The sequence below is a fragment of the Syzygium oleosum genome, unplaced genomic scaffold (genome assembly GCF_021117445.2).
Source record: "Syzygium oleosum isolate NSW1041296 unplaced genomic scaffold, Sole_v2.1 Sole_v2.32, whole genome shotgun sequence".
Taxonomy (NCBI): domain Eukaryota; kingdom Viridiplantae; phylum Streptophyta; class Magnoliopsida; order Myrtales; family Myrtaceae; genus Syzygium; species Syzygium oleosum.
In genome coordinates this window covers 1,978,863-1,998,316 of record NW_026607516.1, presented here as the reverse complement: position 1 = coordinate 1,998,316, position 19,454 = coordinate 1,978,863, and the positions used below count along the sequence as shown (strand labels likewise).

Genomic DNA, 19,454 nt, shown 5'->3' with positions numbered 1-19,454 from the left:
CCGTGAAGGAAATGAGAGGAGACGATCGCATTCAAAAAAAAACTCAAAACCGCATCTGCGCGAGATGGCTCCGCTCCTTCCTCTGCGGCCGAAGAGCACGTCAGGCGGTGGCAGGGTCTCGCTGTCTTCGCCTCTTCGGATTCCCGTTTTTTGAACACGACGGAGTTTTTTTTTCCTTTTTTTCTTTTTTTCTTTTCTTTTTTTTTTTCGCGAAGCCAATGATTTCTCACCGGCGTGGGGTGGAATGGGGCAGGAATCTTAAATGTCGGGCACGATGGGTGGATGGACGGCTGAGATCGGGCGATGACAGTGACCGTTGTGGGATGGGTGGGGGTGAAAAAATTTGAATGCGCTGTTGGGAAGTCGATGCGACCGGAGCGTGACGTGGCGGGCAAAACCACGTGGGGCACTACCGCCCTCGTGGGGTTGTGGATCTCCCACGTGTGGACCTTCGGAGGCCTTTGTATTATCGAAAGGAAAAAATTTCAAATATGAATCTGAAACACCTCCATTTTCTTGAATAAATATTAGAAGTGAATTTTATTTCAAATAAATTTTATTTCAAACAAATGAATCTAAAAGGCCTAACTTTCCGGATGATCGAGGGCACTTTCATCCTTTACCTTCTTCTTTTTTTTTTTGCCTTTTTCCTTTCTTTTCTTTTTTTGGTAATTTTCCCTAGCAATAAAAAGTATAAGGGTTAATACCATGAAAAACCCCAAACTAGTACACTTGTGACAAATTTACCCCAAACTATTTTTTTGACCACAAAAAACCCTAAACTGGTACACCTGTAACAATTTTACCCCGAACTATTTTTTTGACCACCAAAAACCCCACACCGGTATACCTGTGACAATTTTACCCCCGAACTAATTTTTTGGCCACTAAAAACCCCAAACTGGTACACCTGTGACAAATTTACCCTCCGTTAGTTTCCGTTAAATTTTACTGTCAAATTGCGAAGTTTAATGACACGTGGTAATTGACATGTGTACCGGTTTTGGGTTTTACCCCTCTATTTGTCACAAGTTTACCAATTTGTAATTTTTTGTGATATTAATATAATTTAACGGACACTAACAGAGGGTAAATTTGTCACAAATGTACCAGTTTGGGGTTTTTAGTGGTCAAAAAATTAGTTCGGGGGTAAAATTGTCACAGGTGTACCAGTGTAGAGTTTTTGGTGGTCAAATAAATAATTCGGGGTAAAATTGTCACAAGTATACCAGTTTGGGGTTTTTAGTAGTCAAAAAAATAGTTCGGGATAAATTTGTCACATGTGTACCAGTTTAGGGTTTTTTGTGGTCAAAAAAATAGTTCGGGGTAAAATTGTCACAGATATACCAGTTTAGAGTTTTTCGTGGTATTAACCCAAAGTATAAAGGCACTTATAACTAATGAGACGATAACCACTATTATAAAATAAAATAGACAAACAATGAAGATTGGGATATATTATGCAAATTCATATATCAAATATAAAGAAAAGAGTATTGTATGGGCGCGTTATCAAGAAAAAAAAAAGTGTTGATGAGAATTCACTTTATAACTGAGAAGGGAAATGAAAATTTATCAAGAAGGTGGATAATATGGATAAGAAAATACTAGAAGAAATTATTTCCACGACAAAGGTTGAAGTCGAAAATCGAAGTTCAATAAATTGGGCGCAAGTACTGATGAAGGGCATTGCAAGGCCTGCTTCGTTTGCTTTTCGTCACAGTTCATTTCCTTAGTATGAAAGCATAATGTCCTTCGGGTAAAGAAACGCATACGTACGAGAGACTTATCAAATAATGTAACATGTCAGGATTTTGGAATCGTGAATGATGAAGCCTATTCATTTACGATACAACAAAAATCGTACATCGTTGTGGAATTACCTTATTTCCATTTCAGTCTTTATCCGATCTCGCTTCACTTCACTGGAGTTTGCCGGGGTGAAAAAAGACTGGGCCAAAGTCCGGTCCGACCGGTCCGATACGGACCTATTTTTTGGGCCAGGCTCAGGTTGGGTTACAGGGCTCTAGAGTTGTCGAATGGGTGGGTCGGATCAAAAATGATCCGGCCCATTGACCCATTTACATGCAATACAAATTCAGTTATTCATATCCGACCCGACCAATGCCCAACTCATACCGACCCGACTCACGTTACTAAAATACATAGATATTTATAAACAAGAACTTTTGTACTATGCGTGTAGCGTGTAGATTTATCAGGTTCTCCAAAAAGATTTTCGACTTGTTTACGACTTTTTTTTTGTTGCAAATTTTTCGAGCTTCACAATGAAGTATCCAACGTCTCTTGAAATCAATAAGTCAATAAATATTGACACGTAAAATCATATACTAATTTTCACGAAAAAATCTATTACAAAGCTATATCCCGTGAATCTCAACGTACTTTCAAGTGATTAATACGAGACGAGTCAACCCGACAACGATGCTCAGTGATTGGACCAGGCTGTCGAAGTCCAAGGGGAATGGCCAACTGTGACCATGGTCTCTCACGGAGTAGCTGAGGTTCAATCGATATTAATGACCTTTTCAAAAGAATAGATTATTTTTTTCCTAGACATCCTAATACAAAACAAAGGGCCCTCATAAAAAGTTGTAGCGCACAATAAAATACCCAACAAGCTAATATCGATAAGGGACACCAGACAGGACTCGAATCCGAAGAAGTGCTAGAAATGTATCGGATAAGAGAAGGCGATTTTCAGCGAAACTCCCAAACTAAGGAGCTGGATTCATCTTTGGAGAATTATGGAGTTCTCTTGGCAGTTGGCCTTTGGATTCTAATGGAATTCCTGTGTTAATCACATGATGCACAAGTGAAATGGATTTGGCTTCGTCTTTTGCTTGGAGTATATGCGGTTAGCACTGAAGAACTGTACCCGATCTTGGACGACAATTCCGCACCTTCTTTTAGGTCGAAATCAAAAGCAATAGCATCCGGATTCTTTTTTTCCATCGATGGAAAACGTGCACCAGAGGGGGTGATAGGAAGAGGTGACCCGTTTGTACTACCATACGGAAGTTTCAAATGAGCGGTCAGAATATCAGATTTTAGTAGACCTATCAAATATATGGGTTGGGTCGAATTTAGATCGGATCGAAAATGGTCTGACCCAAATATACCAATTTAACCCGTTTTGATCAATTTTGCATGTAATGCAAATCTAATGACCCATACATGACCCGACACTCATCCGACTCGACCCATATTACTAAAATACTTTTATATTTAACTCAATTTAAGAAAACTCATGCCGCGAAGTGAGTGAGTGCGAGATCGAGTGAGGGCAAGAAAGATGAGTTGAGTTTAAATAAGGTGTAAACCCATTTATGACCCATTTACTTATTTACTTAATATAACTAATCCATTTATGACTCATTTAATGATAAATGGATTAAGAAATGGATTTATGACCCATTTTCACAGGTCTAGATTTTAGTTAGCTGCTACTCATGTTGAGCAAGCTTATCACCGCCGACTGCAAGTTGGAATAACGTTCATGTTATCTACGCTCGACACACAAACTGAATCAGATTTTCATGAGATCAAGAGACGTGCTAAACCACTCATGTATAAAATTAGGAAAGCAAATTCTCTAATCTGAAAAAGTAAAAATGCTTTTTGGAATTGTTTATCTTAAATTTGTTAGTATTTTCTTTTTTCTTTTCTTTCTTTTTATTTTTCCTTCTTCCTCCCTCCGCCAGTCATCGGTCGACGGCCTTTCCAAAATTGCTTATCATTGAGTTTTTTGTGAAATAAACGCACCCGAAGTTGTACAAATAATGAGTGCACATATGAAGAAATTGATCTATAGGTACATTATAAGTCCTAAAACTTGTTACGAAAGTGTAATTGAGTCATAAAACTTTCAAAAAAAAGCAATTAAGTTCTAAAGTTTATCAAATTGATACAATCAAATCCTTTTGTTAATTATGTCCCATTTGGCTGACGGAAAATCCTGAAGTGATTTTTTTCATTATTTTCTCTATTTCACGTGGCGCTGATGTAATTAAAATGACGTTATTTTGGTTTAAATTTGATTTTTAATATGAATTTAATTTAAATTATATTAAAAATAAGCAAAATTTTTTTAAAAAAAAATACAAGGCAATGATCGCATGCGTTTCCCTTCCTTCTTCTTTTTTCTTTTTGTTTGTTTTTTTAAAGTTTTCTTTTTCTTTAACATAACTTAAATAAAATTTGTATTAAAAATTCATATTTGGACCAAAACAATAATGTTTTAACCTTGTGTTTCGTGCTTTAGCCACAAAGTCCGAGGGGTATGGCCAACCGTGACCATGGTCTGTCACGGAGTAGTTGAGGTTCGATCGATATTAATGGATCAATCGATGGCTAATGGTGGAATTGTAAGTGAATTTTCAAAATGATTTATTTTTTCGATGGCTTCGGGTTGGAGAAGCTCAAACTCAAAGTGGCTCCAAACGGACCCACCATCTTTTGTGAAACAGACACGTGTTTAGGATTTACTGGAAAATATAATATATATATTTTTTCTTCGACACCCTAATAAGTGACAAGTGACCTCATAAAAAGTTGTAGAACGCAATAAAACATCAAACGAGCGAACATCGATAGATGATACTGGACAGAGGTCGAATCCGAAGAGGTGTTAGAAAAGCATTGGAAAAGAGAACGCGAATTTCAGCGAGGCTCCCTAACTCAGGAGCTGGATTCATCTTTGGAGAATCATGCGGTTCTCTCGGCAGTTGTCCTTTGGATTCTAATGGTATTCCTGTGTCAGTCACATGATGCACAAGTGAAATGTCTTTGGCTTCGTCTTTTGCTTGGTATATATGCAGATGGCACCGCAGAACTGTACCTGTTCTTGGACGACAATTCCACACCTTTCTTTAGGCCCAAATCAAAAGCAATAGCGTCCGGGATCTTTTTTTTTCCATCGATGAAGAACGTGCACACAGGGGGGTGATCGGAAGAGGTGACCCCGTTTGAATCACCACGTCGGAGTTTCAAATGCGCGGTCAGAATATCAGATTTTAGCTAGCCGCTGCCCATGTCGAGCGAGCTTATCAACGTCGACTGCAAGTTGGAATAACGCTCGTGTTATCTACGCTCGTGACACACAAACCGAACCGGATTTTCATAAGGTCAAGAGATGCACCAAACCACTCGAGAGTGAGTCTTATTTGACTCGACCGACTGACCGCCTCTGAGTTAGTAAACATTAAGGTGTTCTTGAATTACTTTAGGCATGTCATCAAAATAGGTGAATGCGAACTCCAAGTTCCAGAAAAAGGTTAGTTATTTTTTTTTTCGGTCGAACAATTTTTTTTAAAAATTTTTCTAGGCAAATTGTCATTTTTTTTTAATATACCGGAGAGATAAATACACCTTAATACAGATACCACTTCACATCAACATAAAATAAATAAATAAATAAAATGGACTTATTCAATTATATTCAAGAAGTGTCTGGATATTGACACTTCATGCGACAAGGATAGCGGCAGGGAATCAATCATTGAAAATTGGCGAAAAGGGTTGCTTCCCAGAATGTACCATAACAACAGATACAATGAACTACACCAGGAATCACGATGACGTGATTTGAAGACTAAGCACATATGCTTTGATCTTAAGCTTGCGTTTTTAAGCTTAGCAATTAGCATCGAGTCAATACATTATCAAAGGAAGATCGAATTTTTCTTTTAGGCAATTAAACAATGGGGTAGAACAGATACCTTGATGAGGCTTGCAAATATTCTCCTTGGCTTTGTTCAAGGGAAATTTTATATTTAATTTCTTTTTAATTTCCTCATTTGTCTATCCAATTAAAGGGAAAATAACATAAATGGTCCCCAAATTTTGGTTCGATATGCAATATTATCCTTGAAACTTTTAGTTTTGTTAAACGTGATCCCCGAACTATTGGTAAATATACAGTGTAATCCTTCCGTCTGCTCACACGACAAATCAAACGTTGTTTTTGTGTCGAGTTGGATATCTTAAAATGATGAGTCAACATGTACATTCTTTTACCCATTTACCTTTAGACAAGGAAAAGAAATTAAATTTCAATACGTCCATCATATGATGGCATGAATTCTTATATCCTTATTTGAGATGAACACTACGTACACAATCCACTCGTAACTTGTACAAACTTGACGGCTTGAAAGCCACATTAGCAGAATCCGGTAATTTGAATAAAACAGGATGACGACATTGACCATTTTCAATATAGTTTAAGAACTATATTGAGCATTTATCTATAATTCAGGGATCTCATTAAATGAATTAAAAGTTCGAGGATCACACATTACACGTTAAACCAACATTCGAGACTATTCGGAGTGGTTTCCCTCCGTTAAACAATGGTGCAAACAACTGAAGCTCGTGTTTGTGCACGGATTGCAATTAACCTTTTTTGTCCCCCAATTTTTAGCCCAATTTTATTATTAATTTATTTTTTTGTGGCGAGCACTTAAAAGGCCCCCAGACAAAAGAGATGGGGACCTCCCGTGCCCCACAATTTGAAAAGTGCCTGCCGAAATGTCTCGACCGCTGGCGCCACTGCCAAGAAAAATGGACGAATCTTATTTAATGCGGGGCCTTATCCAAAACCAGCAAAAAATTTTCCCCTTAGAAAAAAGCAAAAAAGGGGCCAAAAAAAAAAGCCTCCTCCGCATTCTCCACACGCGCGTAGGAATCTCAATCCCTCTCGTACGTTTGATGTTATCCGCTTTTTCCACCGTCGGATTCCTTGCGGGCCAAATCCGTCGACCGTCCTCAGCCGTCCGATACGTACGCCTGATGTCCGACGGTCCGACCGATTCGATATAAATTCTGTCAAATTTAACTATAAGTAATTATATAGATTCAGTCTATGTATATCCATTGCGGAGTTCACGTGATCAATGGTAATCGGTAATTATAATTATAGCGATTTACACATATTGACCTTATATAATTATTACTTTTTTTATTATAAATTTAAGGATAGATGGTTTCATATGTGACATGCGATCTTATGATTTGTGCTTGATTTGGCAGGTCCCATATTCTCGTGGACCCCACGCGCGACGTATATTTTAATGACATGGAAAAGAAAAATGAGAATATAATGGAAGAGCCTTAATTCTTCCCCCAATCACCTCCTCCTTCTGATGATCTTCACCATCCCATCCGTGGCCCATCGGTTCCAATCATCCCTAGCGATTTTGAGGTCAATCCAAGGCAAAACTCCAAAATGGAGCAGTTTTCATGGTCCCCCGATCATGGAAAAGAGCTACCCTTCCTTCGAAAGCATTTGACTTCTGTCACCTGAGTACTCTTCTCCTCCTCCTCCTCCTCCTCCTCCTCCTGTTGTCAGTTCTTTGTTTCCCCCTTTTTTTTTCAGCTCGGTAAATGATGGCCAAGGGCATGAATTTGATCACTACTGTAATTGGGTTCGGGATGAGTGCAACGTTCATCGTGTTCGTGTGCACGAGACTGATTTGCGGGAGGATGCGGAGGGATGGAGCGAGGCCCATGTTCGAGCTCGATTCAAGAATCGATGTCGAGCAGGTAATGATGCGAACCCAGTTCGGTACTTCATCATTCGTTGGTGGGTCTGTGTGTGGAATTCCGAATTGGTTAAACCATGATAGCTTGCGCTTCTAGGAGTATGATGAAACTTTTCTCTGGAAGAAGAAAAAGTGCAGCTACTACAGGACTTTGATTGAAATGGCCAGAAAGTGTGAGACTTGGTGACCTCACTGCTTCAACCAATTGTGTGGTGGATGAACTTGATGATGGATGTGAATATGTGATTGCATATGTGCTCTGTAATTTGTTGCTGAGAGTTTATTTTCATTGAATGAAGATTGGGGGATTTGTAATTTGGGTTATGCTTGGCAGCCGGAGCGTCGAGTGAGGGCACTCGAGCCTGTTCTGGTAGATGCGATCCCGACGATGAATTTCGACCAGAAGGCTTTTAGCTCGGCCGAAGATGCACAGTAAGTTTAGGCACATCTATCGACTCCTTAAGTCAGAAATCGAATATACACTGAAATTGATGTCATCAAATGGTTCGTTTGATCAGATTGATATCATTATCATATTGCTTTGCTATAAATGCTTGATCTTTTTGGGTCCTGCAGATGCTCAATCTGTCTCGGGGAGTACCGAGAGAAAGAAGTGTTGCGGATCATGCCCATATGCGGCCACACTTTTCATCTCTCCTGCATCGATGCATGGCTGAGGAAGCAATCCACGTGCCCCGTTTGCCGCTTGCACTTGCAAGACTCGGTCTTGTGGAAGTCTGCAGGAACCATCGAATTGGAAACGACGAGTTCTCTCGAGGAATCCGAGATATCGACGGACAATTCGCGTCGCTGGTTGATTCAGGGCGCTGGTCACTCGGAGCAGAGCAGAAGCGATAACCAAGAGAATCCCGAGCCTGCTGCCGACCATTCCCCGGGACCAACCAGACTCTTTCTAGGGAACACGGGGACGAGTAGATGATCAGATGGCGAAACCATCTTCCTCAGGCTCTTACAGGGACTTGCATTCGATCCACAACGGCACGAGCTAGCCGATCAATGGGTCGCAGCGGCTGTCATTGGCAAGTTCTGTCTATAGTGTCCGCATGTGCGATTACATTCTGTATTCACAGGAGAAGAGCATAAAGGAAATTGCTTGGTAACAGAGGATAGGACGTGTCGAATAGGAATTTTGTGTGGGAAACACGAGCAGAGTCGTCCTGGTTGATGCAGTGTGATAGTGACTCAATACCTAACATAATCCTTCTTCCCATCTCAATTTGGAGACCATGTATTTAGTGACTTGTTTTAGTCTATTTTTCATTTGCCTTTTCATGTACTCAACAGTATGGTTTTCCAGTATATGATGATGAAGTTTTTTTCTTTCATATTCAATGTGAAAGAAATTAAGCATATTTTTCATTATTATACATATCATTCACGGGTGAATTACACACACAAAAAAACCCCAACTTTAGGTCAAATCTCACATCTACCCTGAACATTTTTTGTCTCAGAAAAAATCCCAAACTTTAACTCCAGTCTCAAATTTGCCTCGAATTTTGTTTTGTGTAAAAAAATCAGCAAGGTTTATTTATTTTAAAAAATATACCCCCGTTATCCTGTCACAACTTGACGTAGCATTTCGACGTCGATAACAAATCACCGTTACCATTACTTTGTTAATGTGAATTTATTATCGACGTAGAAGTGCCACGTCAAGTTGAGACTGGATCATGGGGTATATTTTTGAAAATAAATTGAATTTTGATTTTTTTTTACACAATAAAATTTATGGTAGATTTGGGGCTGGACTTAAAGTTTAGGGTTTTTCCGAGACAAAAAAAAGTTCGTGGCATATTTGGGACTAAACCTAAAGTTTGGGGTTTTTCTTTAGATAAAAAAAAGTTCATGGCAGATTTGGAACTTAATCTAAAGTTTGGAATTTTTTAGGGAATTAGGCCTATTATTCACTATACCATTTACATAAGGTTTCAGTTTCTAGAATCGGGAACCGGACCACCTGGCCTTGGAACTGAACCGGACCGACCGGTCCGGCGCGTTTCCCCGATGGTCCAATGGAATGGAATCGGTCTCCAATGAAGAGGGACAGGGTGCGAATGACGAAGCTCAAGAAGGAGAAAGACAGAGAGATAAGAGTGATTGGCAGCAAATGGAGAGGGATAAGAGTGCGAGCGAGAGGGGATGGGAAAGAGCCGAAAGGGAAAGGCGTGAGAGGCCAGTTGGAAAGAGAGGGATGGGAGGGGAAATAGCCGAGAGGGAGGACTAGAGAGAGGGAAAGGCGTGACTCGTGAGAGAGGGGAAAGGGAAACTGGAAAAAGAAAAGAGAGGGTAAAGACTAAAAGGAATTAGGGTTTCTTTCTTTAAAGATTTTAAGAACTAAAATAATAATAATAATAACCGGTTCGATCCGGGTAGACAGTTTCACCATGGAAACTGGGAACAGGACTGAAATTGCCGGTTCTAATTTTATGGAACCGGAAACCAGACCGATGCCCTCGAAAACCGCCCAGAACTTACCAGTTCGGTCAAATCCAGGCAACTCTTGGTCCGGTTTGTGTTTCTCACCCCTAATTTATTCTCGTCCACTCCCTAGAAACAAGCGAGAAAAAGGACAGGGTCCTAAGAAAATGACTCCTGTCTCGATTTTCATCCGAAACAGAATATTGTAAAATTCATTTGTAAAAAAGAAGAAACACATACTAATAAGAAAAGGCAAAACAAAAAGAGGCTGATAAAAAAAAAGGGAAAATACCACCAAAAACTTCAAACTATTTCATTTGTGATAAATTTATCCTGAACTTTTTTTTGTGGCACGTAAAACCCTAAACTATGCCACTTGTGACAAATTTACTCTGAACTTTTTTTTGTGACACGAAAAACCCCAAACTATGCCACTTGTGATATATTTACCTCACAATACTTTGGCCCATGGGCATTTTCGTCTTTTTTTCCTCTTTCTGTTTTTTTCCTTTTTTTTCTTTTCTTCTCTCTCTTCCCTCCGCTAGCCATGGCGGAGGGAAGCCGGCAAGGGCGACCCTCGCCGACATTGGGCAAGGGCGACCCTTGCCGGCGTCGAGCGAGGGCAGCCCTCGCCTGAGTTGGGCGAAGTCGCCCTCGCCAGATCCGGCGTCGGGCAGGCCCTCACCCGATGCCGGCGAGGGTCGCCGGGCGAGGGTCGCCCTTGCCGGCTTCCCTCCGCCATGGCTAGCGGAGGGAAGAGAGAGAAGAAAAGAAAAAAAAAACGAAAAAAACAAAAAGAGGAAAAAAAGACGAAAATATCCATGGACCAAAGTATTGTGGGGTAAATGTGTCACAAGCGGCATAATTTAGGGTTTTTCGTGTCACAAAAAAAAGTTAAGAGTAAATTTGTCACAAGTGACATAGTTTGGGGTTTTTTGTGTCACAAAAAAAAGTTTAGGATAAATTTATCATAAGTGACATAATTTAGAGTTTTTTGTGGTATTTTTCCAAAAAAAAAAAAAAAACAGAAATCACCTCCACACGCGTGGGCATGGAGGCTGCTGGCGACACAGGACGAAGTCGGGAGCGAGCCATCGCTAAACACTACACAGAGAGAGAGAGAGAGAGAGATGGTGGGACACGTGGGGATTATCTCTTCGTGCTCTAGCTTCCCGGCTCTCGCTCGTCTTCCTCGTCTCGCCTCCCCCGAACGCAAGCCATTCGTCAGTAAGTGTCTGCTCGCTCGCTGTGTATGTACTCGCCATTCCACACTCGCAGGCCGCTTCGATCGAGCTCTGTTTCTCTCCCTTTCCCCTTTTTCTAATGATCGTTTCTCTTGAATTATCTCCTCTGATGTTGGGATGTAAGACAGTGTCTATCACTAGCTTATGCTTAGACATACCTGGGATTCGAGCCTCGATTGCTGACGAAATGGGTTCGTGTGCAATGGGTTCTTGCGGAGAATTGTTCGAATTGGGGATGGGGGTACTTTGTACATGATAGTTCATTCGAGAATATCGATAGCGGTTCACTCTTGATGAAAGTATGATGAGAACGTGCATAGGATCGAAAGATAACTGCGCCGTCTCTTTAGTTAACCGAGAGTTCTCGAATCTTGGTATTCGGAGACTTAGGATCGTCAATAGACAGTTCCCAGGATGCTGCTACGTTTCTTGCCGCATGGCATGGTTTTCTCGAGCTGTCTAGCTCTTGAAGTACAGTGATTTACGTGGTAAATCCATTTGTTGATGCGATGCGAGTCGTGGGTGAAAGACGTTATGCAAAGTCATGTTGTAAGCCTATCAATGATAATAAGAATGCTGCTGCTTTTCACTTTTGTACTAGCTTAAACAATAAGGAAGACCAACCTATCACTGATTTGGGATGTACAGAACTACGTGGAAGCCGCTACGCTGTATTTTCTTCCGAGATGTCTGGTGTTGGATGAACTTCTGTTTCGGCTTGAATTTGTTTGATTCACAATCTTTCTTAATGTAGCAGTGGCAGCGATGGGTGATGATCCGATTCGGGAATGGATTCTATCGGAAGGAAAGGCTACTCAAATAACAAGGATAAGTCCTGTTGGTGGAGGTTGCATCAATTCGGCTAGTCGGTACGATACAGATGCTGGTTCGTTCTTCGTTAAGACAAATAGGTAAGCATCAGACAATCCAGCTAGTTGCCTTACAGATATTGGCCACAATTGCATATGTTATGTAGGTGCTTCTATCTGTGTACTAGACTGCAGAAGAATTTATTTTATTGAAAACTGGAGCAGGAGAATCGGGCCATCAATGTTCGACGCAGAAGCTCTTGGTTTAGGTGCCATGTATGAGACGGGGACAATCCGTGTGCCTAGGCCGTTCAAGGTCAGGAAACATCTAATCCCTTTTCATAACAGAAAGGAAGCTTCTGACTAATATATGCCATGAAAGACTGTGGAAGTTTTCTGTCTGTCCAGGTGGGGCCTCTTCCAACCGGTGGTTCATTCATAATCATGGAGTTTGTCGAGTTCGGAGCATCAAGAGGCAATCAGGTGAACCCTGTGACCTTTTACGGAGTTGATGTCTCCCACAGTTAGGGCAACAATAATCTTTTGACTATACATTGGTACTCAGCCTGTCCTTGGGAAGAAGCTTGCTGAAATGCATAAAGCTGGGAAATCTGCAAAAGGCTTCGGCTTCGATGTTGATAATACCATTGGCAGGTAGGCTTTCTTTCTGCGTCCCTACTGCTCTCTTACGCATGGTGGGTGCACAGAGGTACTTTGCATTGCACTTGTATTGGGTTGTACTCTGATGGATCCGTGTATCTTGCCTTGCCTTGTAGTACTCCACAGATAAACACTTGGTCATCTGACTGGGTTCAGTTTTATGGAGAACATAGACTTGGTTACCAATTGAAGTTGGCATTGGAGCAGTATGGAGATAGATCAATATATGACAAAGGTGAAATTTCAAAGCAACCTTTTTCCCATGTTTATTCACGTTCTCTTATTGTGCCCTGCTGTTACATGTCATACCGAAAAGAAGCCCTTTGAATTTCCAAAAGCAATTGTTTTGAACCTCCTTTCAGCTCTCTCTCGGTTTAAATTGGTTATTTCGCTGGATTCAATGTTTACTCCTGCAATTGTAAGTGAGGGTTAAAGCAGTTCCCATGATTCATGTTGAAAATGACGCCAGAGCTGAAGCGTAATAATGTGAAACCCAAAACCTTTGGAGAACTAAAAGAAATACACTTTTTGTTCAAACTTTGAAATTGATTTCTTTTTTGACATTGCCGAAATGCACATATTTTGGATTTTTCCCCCTACTAGTTAACGGTTCGAGCACACTAGCGAACGCATGTCATGCTGTTGATTAGTTTTTCTTTACTTGTAATGGGAACCACGACATTATACCTTATAATGTAGACTTATGTCCATAAATTCTCCTATGTAATGGCATAATTTTGACGCCAGCAACTCAACAGGACAGAGGCTAGTGAAAAGCATGGGACCCCTATTTGAGGGTGTGGTTATAGAGCCATGCCTACTGCATGGAGACTTGTGGAGCGGAAACATAAGTTCTGACGAGAACGGCGAGCCTGTCATACTTGATCCAGCATGTTATTGTAAGTCAGGGATTGTTGGCATGTCTTATTTTGTTGGACTGTTAAAACCGATGCTCTCTTTCTCACGTTTAGTCTCCAGCTGATGGTTTAGGGTGGCTTGGTTTCTAAACTTGTTCTTGGCTTCTGATTTAGTTCAGGTTGTTATAAAAAACAAAAACGAAATGAAGTTTGGGGATGGTAACAGATCTTAGAATTACAGGGATTAAGAAGGAAAAACTTTGAAATATCATGAAATCTTCTGGGATCAAATGTTTGCAGAAAACCGAATGCCTTAGCTCTGTCTGACAAATATAGACCTTATCTGTTGGTAACATAATCATGATCATGAGTTTGATTGATGCCCTTGCGATCTTGGAACTCTACGCGCTTGAAGAGTATTGGCTGCAAAAGTATTTTCTTCCATTTAGTCGGAGAGCTGAGTTTGCCGGTTTCTTTTTGTAGATGGACACAATGAGGCAGAATTCGGAATGTCCTGGTGTGCTGGATTTGCAGGAGCCTTCTACGACGCCTACTTCAAGGTATGCCTAATTTTCGCAGCGTCATCTTGTGCATTTTTCTTTCACTGCTAATCACGTGGTGATCCTTCCCAGGTGATGCCTAAACAGCCGGGGTACGAGAAGAGGAGAGATATTTACCTCTTGTATCACTATCTGAATCACTATAATCTCTTCGGTTCGGGTTATCGTTCCTCCGCCATGTCTATAATCGATGACTACTTACGGATGTTAAATGCTTAAGGAACTTGGCAATTTCAGAGCATTTGATTCGACCAGGTCCATATTAGTATGTATGTATGTATGTATGTTCTTCTTCCTAAATTTGATAGACCTGTTGATTGTTCTTGGGTTGCCTCATCCATGTTCGTCCTATACTAGCGAAAGGCGTACGTGCATTTGTGTGCAAAAGAGACGGAAAGCAAATATTCGATAGCGCAAAATCAAGAATAGAGGGGCAAGACAACGCCAAAAGTAGATCAATTGTTTGGTTATTGGTGATTATTTAATAATTGCATGATTTCAAAATCCATGATTTGGTCGATTTTTTTTGTCGTTGCATGATTATGTTTTAATACTAGTCTAACGGGAATTACAGTTCTTGGCAAAATTGGACTCGATGGCAATTAGAATTTGAGAATTTGAAAGTATGTAATGAGATTATGACTTAATCAATCAAAAGTGTAGTAATTTTTTCCTTATGCATGACAAATGGTTATCGAATCTCCGAAACCTAGATTTTGAATAACGACACGGCATGCCTCTCACCAACCTCGTCTTAAGGTGCGTTTGGAATAAGAGGAAAGCATTTGGAAAAATGCAAAGAACTTTAGTTGAGTGTATTTTGAAAACACATCAGGAAGTAATTTTGATTAACTTTAGCGCCATTCGAAAAAAATTACATTTGCCGGCAGAACTTAGTCTCCATTGTCTAGATTTAGCTGTCAGCCATTGCCTGAGGTCTTAAGGCAGGGCTTGCCAGCGCCAGACTAGCTTGCCGGCAACCAAAACTGTTTGCGCCATGCCGAGGAGTCACGTGAGGTTGGGACATTTCCAGAATTATAAAAGTTAAGAGAAGGCAAAGTTGGAAGAAAAAAATTTGTATTTGCATTTCATAAATGTTCAAAACTCAAAATAGCTCAAAATTTCCTAGCCCCAGATGCCTTTAGAGGCCTTTGAAAATGCAATTGTATCTTTTCACGACTCTTCGGAAAAAAAAAAAAAAAAAAAGCTCCTTAGGAAATGTAATTTGTATCTCTTCAAAACTCTCCAAAAAAATTTACCAATCGATTACTTTCCCTTGGTTAAAGGGCATTGGCGAAGTGTTGCCAAACGCAAACCTTGAACTCTCCGAATCAAATGATGATTTCCAGGAGAGACCTGAACAAGACACGTGAAATGGAAACTTCGAGCGGCGCCAAAAAAGCCAGTTTTACCAGAACCGGTTTTATAGAGGTCCGGAGGTGCCACAGATTTCGAGGCTCGTAGCTTTGACTTCAGTCGACGATTCCCACCAACCCAGAAGCTCTGGCATTGGCCATTCGGCATCTGCTCCAACTTCGCCAAACGTGTCGTTGGTGTCAATCGGGGCTGCGAATTCTCTCTGTCATCATCTAATGCTCTTCACCGTGCAAGCCTTTCTCCATGGGGGCTCGTAATTTCCATTGCTGCCATTTTGCAGTTCATCTTTGGGGATTCTTCTCTCTCTCTCTCACTCTCTCTGTCCTTTTCACCGTGTTTGGGATGTTGTGGATTCATCGGAGTTGTCTAATGTGTTCGAATCTCGAAATTCAATTTGCTAGTTTTGTTCCCTCGATCAAATCCTTTCTTGGGAAATCTCATTGACTTTGTGGTCGTGGCGATTTATGCAGCCGGGTGAAATCAGGAAAAATTACCAAAAAAGTCCTCAACCGATTCACCTCGTGTCAACTCGGTCCTTTTTTTTTTTTTTTGGATGTTTTCAGTAATTTTTCCAAAAAAGTTAAGACATCCGGCCTTGATTTGTTTACCGATTCGCGATGGTTTGCACGAGTTCAAGACCGACCCCATGTGTTCATCAGTTTTCCCACAAGACAAAACAAGAAATCCTATAAATATATTCTTGAAGATTTTTCGTTTCACTGCAAGAATTCATAAATATGGAACTATAATAATGAAATCAATTACGTTTATTCTAAATATAATCATTTTTTACACCTTTTTTTTCCTTTTACAGTGAGAAGATCATTATGAAATCCGCGTATCTTCTCGTTCCTACGTAATCTCTCTCTCTCTCTCTCTCTCGTATCACCCTCCTCTGTTTTTCGCAACGCCGGCAAGAGTTAGTGCCTGTCCCACCAAACAAGGTCGTTGTCATCTCGAAACAATCATCGGGGGTGGAAATTTGTCCATCTATTTGAACGGCCCCTGTTCATGTGATCGGTCCACTGGAGGACCGGGTGCTCGAAAGTTTCGTGCTTGGGATCGCACGGTTTTGGAGTTTTTCAGGAATTGTATGCTGAGGACATGAAGAGCGAAGAGCAAGCCCGGTCCTTGTTCGGAATCTCGCTGTCGGACAGACCGAAGTGGCAACAATTCATCATCTGCTCATCTGGATTCTTCTTCGGTTACCTCGTCAACGGCATATGCGAGGTACTTCTTGAAGCTCTGCTTTTTGTTTTGTTTGATTATATGTATCTCTCTGTTTCATCGCTGTGAAAACTGGCAACGCAATTTTTGCTTTCGTTTTTGCTCAGTTTCGTTCTTTTGGCACGGATTGTTGTAGGTGCATGCAAGTTGCTCAGATGATACTACTCTGTCTAGTCTTCTTTTCTTGCTTTAGTTCTGCTTCGTTAGTGGGCGCCCGTAATTTTTAGGCGTATTATGTTTCAGGATGAATATTAATCATTGTCTAATTCTCAGGAATACGTGTACAACAGGCTTCAATTCAGGTTAGTTTTCTCAGCACCTTCGTTTCTGGTGATTCTTTGTTCTGGGATTGAACTCGTTGTCTATTTCTTCCGATTAATTGAAGAACTTTGGAAAATGGTCTTGTTTTTTTCCCGCAGCTATGGTTGGTACTTCACATTTGTTCAGGGATTTGTGTATCTGTTCCTCATTTACCTACAAGGCTTCAGCACCACGCAAATGGTGAATCCTTGGAAGACGTATGTGAAACTCTCTGCAGTGCTGATGGGTTCACATGGGCTCACAAAGGGGTCATTGGCTTTTCTCAATTACCCCGCACAGCTCATGTTCAAATCAACAAAGGTAGCCGTCTCTTGCAAAATTATGCGTTCGACGAGTCAGATAGATCAGAAGTGTGCTTTTTTTCGTCATGTTTTTACCACCTTCTAACGAGACTGGTGTATACACGGGACGCGAAGTTCCCAATGATTGTTGAGGGATTCAAGTTTAGCTGCAATATGTAGGCTCGATTTATTCAAAAGGTTTCGATACTCTATTAGTCGAGTTCGTCATAGGATGATTGTGTGAATTGGATTCCACCCAACTGACCTAATGGGATAGTCCCAGAGTCTATTGCAGACCAAGTCAACTCTTGAAATGCTTGTCTTGGGTTTTCAGCCAATTCAAACTTTTCCTAGTCTTTCTCCGAGAAATTATAAGGTTCTGTCGTGGATTGTCCATTGTGCATCGTTATGTTAGTTGTGCTTCGAAGATATGGAACTCTCGCTTAATATATCTATTTGGACATCGCATTATCGAGTGGTATGGCTCTTCGGTCCTTTGGTGTTTTAGCCCTGTCTGACTGAGACTGAAATTTCAGGTTCTGCCGGTAATGATAATGGGCGCCTTCATACCGGGACTGAGGCGGAAGTACCCAGCCCATGAATACGTGTCTGCAGTTCTCTTAGTGGTGGGTCTGATCCTTTTCACCTTGGCCGATGCTCAGACATCGCCGAATTTCAGCGTGATTGGCGTGGTGATGGTCTCGGGTGCTCTAGTTATGGACTCCTTCCTGGGTAATTTGCAAGAAGCCATCTTTACCATGAACCCTGAAACCACTCAGGTGAGGTGAATCACATCTCATATCGCTCCTTTTGGGTGGGTTTTCGTATGTAAATCTTTGGTGTCAAACCATGTGTTTTCATCGATTTCATCTTCTTGTGCAGATGGAGATGTTGTTCTGTTCAACTGTGATGGGCTTGCCTTTCTTGATCCCACCCATGCTCTTGACAGGAGAATTGTTTAAAGCATGGAATTCATGCTCCAAGGTAACGCGTTGGTTATGATTACATCGGAACTCGTAATAATAAACTCCATCTGCAAGGCTGAGAGAGCAGCTTTCAGCCTCGCACGAGAGGCACAAATCTCGCTTAACCAGTGGTAGAATAAATATTTTATTAACTTTTTCAAGCAAGACGCCTTACAACGGGTATTTTCACGCAAAACTTGCAGCATTTGTATGTATATGGTGTATTGGTGTTCGAAGCAATGGCCACGTTCATCGGCCAAGTCTCGGTCCTCTCTCTCATTGCCATATTTGGAGCTGCAACCACAGCCATGGTACAAACTTGAACCATTTCCCTTTTTTACTTCCGTTGACTTATCATCGCTAACTTTTGTTAGTATAGGAGAATAGTTTCTTAGAAATCACATGGGATGTTAATGAAGTTCCTTTTGCTATACCACATGGGGTGTTCATGAGCTTGATCTACCCTATTGCAACATTGCACACTTGATCTTTCCAACGTATGGGCCACCCACTCCGGGTTTTGACTCGCGTCTTACTGGTCCATGACATAAAAAGCAAAAATCCTTTTCCTTTGGGGGTTCATGCTGATTGGTTTTTCTGTATCAACTCCAGATAACTACAGCAAGAAAGGCGGTCACATTGTTGCTGTCATACCTGATATTCACAAAGCCACTGACCGAGCAGCACAGTACGGGCCTCTTGCTCATAGCCATGGGAATCATACTGAAGGTCTTGCCCGACTCCAATCCTCACAAGAAGGCCTCGAAACCAACCCTATCCAAGGTAGGGAAAATAACTCATCATCGTGATGAAAAAACACAATTACAGAGCCAAGAAGAAGAAGAAAAGAGGCCATTGATATGAAAAGATTTGCTACCAATCGGCATCACAAGCCTGAACACCAGCACCATTGTGGACACCTGGTTCAGGGGATTGAAATTACTTTCTTTTCTTTTTCTCTTCTTTCTTGACCATCTTGTGTAGGCATTCGTAAAGCTGCCGATTTGTATTGAGCATCGTTCTATTTTCTTTCAACTTGTGGTGGCATCATGTCCTATTTACCAGCTTCGAGAGGTTGATTCACTTTATAAAGGGCATCATTAATCCAGGGAGAGTTTCGCTCGTCCATTATTCTCTTTTTTGTAT

At 41.0% G+C, this 19,454-nt stretch overlaps 3 protein-coding genes across 7 annotated transcripts; all 3 read left to right on the top strand.

The window, feature by feature from the left end:
* Positions 1–7,131: 7,131 nt before the first annotated feature.
* LOC115668889 (RING-H2 finger protein ATL39-like) lies at positions 7,132–8,905 on the top strand. The gene is made up of 3 exons (XM_056304676.1): positions 7,132–7,566; positions 7,900–7,997; positions 8,142–8,905. The coding sequence occupies exons 1-3, from the start codon at positions 7,408–7,410 to the stop codon at positions 8,503–8,505; spliced, it is 621 nt and encodes a 206-aa protein (XP_056160651.1). The 5' UTR covers positions 7,132–7,407; the 3' UTR covers positions 8,506–8,905.
* A 2,164-nt stretch (positions 8,906–11,069) lies between these two features.
* Positions 11,070–14,459, top strand: LOC115685342 (protein-ribulosamine 3-kinase, chloroplastic). Of its 5 annotated transcripts, none has more exons than XM_056304401.1 (10): positions 11,134–11,234; positions 11,853–11,915; positions 12,009–12,162; positions 12,249–12,376; positions 12,469–12,543; positions 12,626–12,714; positions 12,837–12,955; positions 13,479–13,619; positions 14,061–14,137; positions 14,210–14,459. In XM_056304401.1, the coding sequence occupies exons 3-10, from the start codon at positions 12,132–12,134 to the stop codon at positions 14,354–14,356; spliced, it is 807 nt and encodes a 268-aa protein (XP_056160376.1). In that variant the 5' UTR covers positions 11,134–11,234; positions 11,853–11,915; positions 12,009–12,131; the 3' UTR covers positions 14,357–14,459. The 5 variants fall into 5 exon arrangements, with proteins under 5 accessions (XP_030466257.2, XP_056160375.1, XP_030466259.2 ...); XM_056304399.1 differs by having other exon boundaries at positions 11,138–11,234; positions 12,286–12,376; XM_030610397.2 differs by lacking the exon at positions 11,853–11,915 and having other exon boundaries at positions 11,070–11,234; positions 12,006–12,162; positions 12,286–12,376.
* Positions 14,460–16,406: 1,947 nt separating this feature from the next.
* LOC115685344 (UDP-galactose/UDP-glucose transporter 4-like) lies at positions 16,407–19,436 on the top strand. Its single transcript, XM_030610400.2, has 7 exons — positions 16,407–16,744; positions 17,015–17,043; positions 17,161–17,362; positions 17,880–18,122; positions 18,226–18,327; positions 18,512–18,619; positions 18,921–19,436. Exons 1-7 carry the CDS (start codon positions 16,619–16,621, stop codon positions 19,170–19,172), a joined length of 1,062 nt encoding a protein of 353 aa, XP_030466260.2. The 5' UTR covers positions 16,407–16,618; the 3' UTR covers positions 19,173–19,436.
* Positions 19,437–19,454: the final 18 nt, after the last annotated feature.

Coding starts and splice junctions, on each gene's coding strand:
- LOC115685344 (XM_030610400.2), top strand. CDS start 16,619: ATGAAGAGCGAAGAGCAAGCCCGGTCCTTGTTCGGAATCTCGCTGTCG. Junction 17,044..17,160: donor TACAACAGGCTTCAATTCAG/GTTAGTTTTCTC, acceptor TTTTTCCCGCAG/CTATGGTTGGTACTTCACAT. Junction 17,363..17,879: donor TCATGTTCAAATCAACAAAG/GTAGCCGTCTCT, acceptor CTGAAATTTCAG/GTTCTGCCGGTAATGATAAT.
- LOC115668889 (XM_056304676.1), top strand. CDS start 7,408: ATGATGGCCAAGGGCATGAATTTGATCACTACTGTAATTGGGTTCGGG. Junction 7,567..7,899: donor CAAGAATCGATGTCGAGCAG/GTAATGATGCGA, acceptor TATGCTTGGCAG/CCGGAGCGTCGAGTGAGGGC. Junction 7,998..8,141: donor AGCTCGGCCGAAGATGCACA/GTAAGTTTAGGC, acceptor TGGGTCCTGCAG/ATGCTCAATCTGTCTCGGGG.
- LOC115685342 (XM_030610397.2), top strand. CDS start 11,138: ATGGTGGGACACGTGGGGATTATCTCTTCGTGCTCTAGCTTCCCGGCT. Junction 12,377..12,468: donor GTGTGCCTAGGCCGTTCAAG/GTCAGGAAACAT, acceptor CTGTCTGTCCAG/GTGGGGCCTCTTCCAACCGG. Junction 12,956..13,478: donor TAGATCAATATATGACAAAG/GTGAAATTTCAA, acceptor GCAACTCAACAG/GACAGAGGCTAGTGAAAAGC.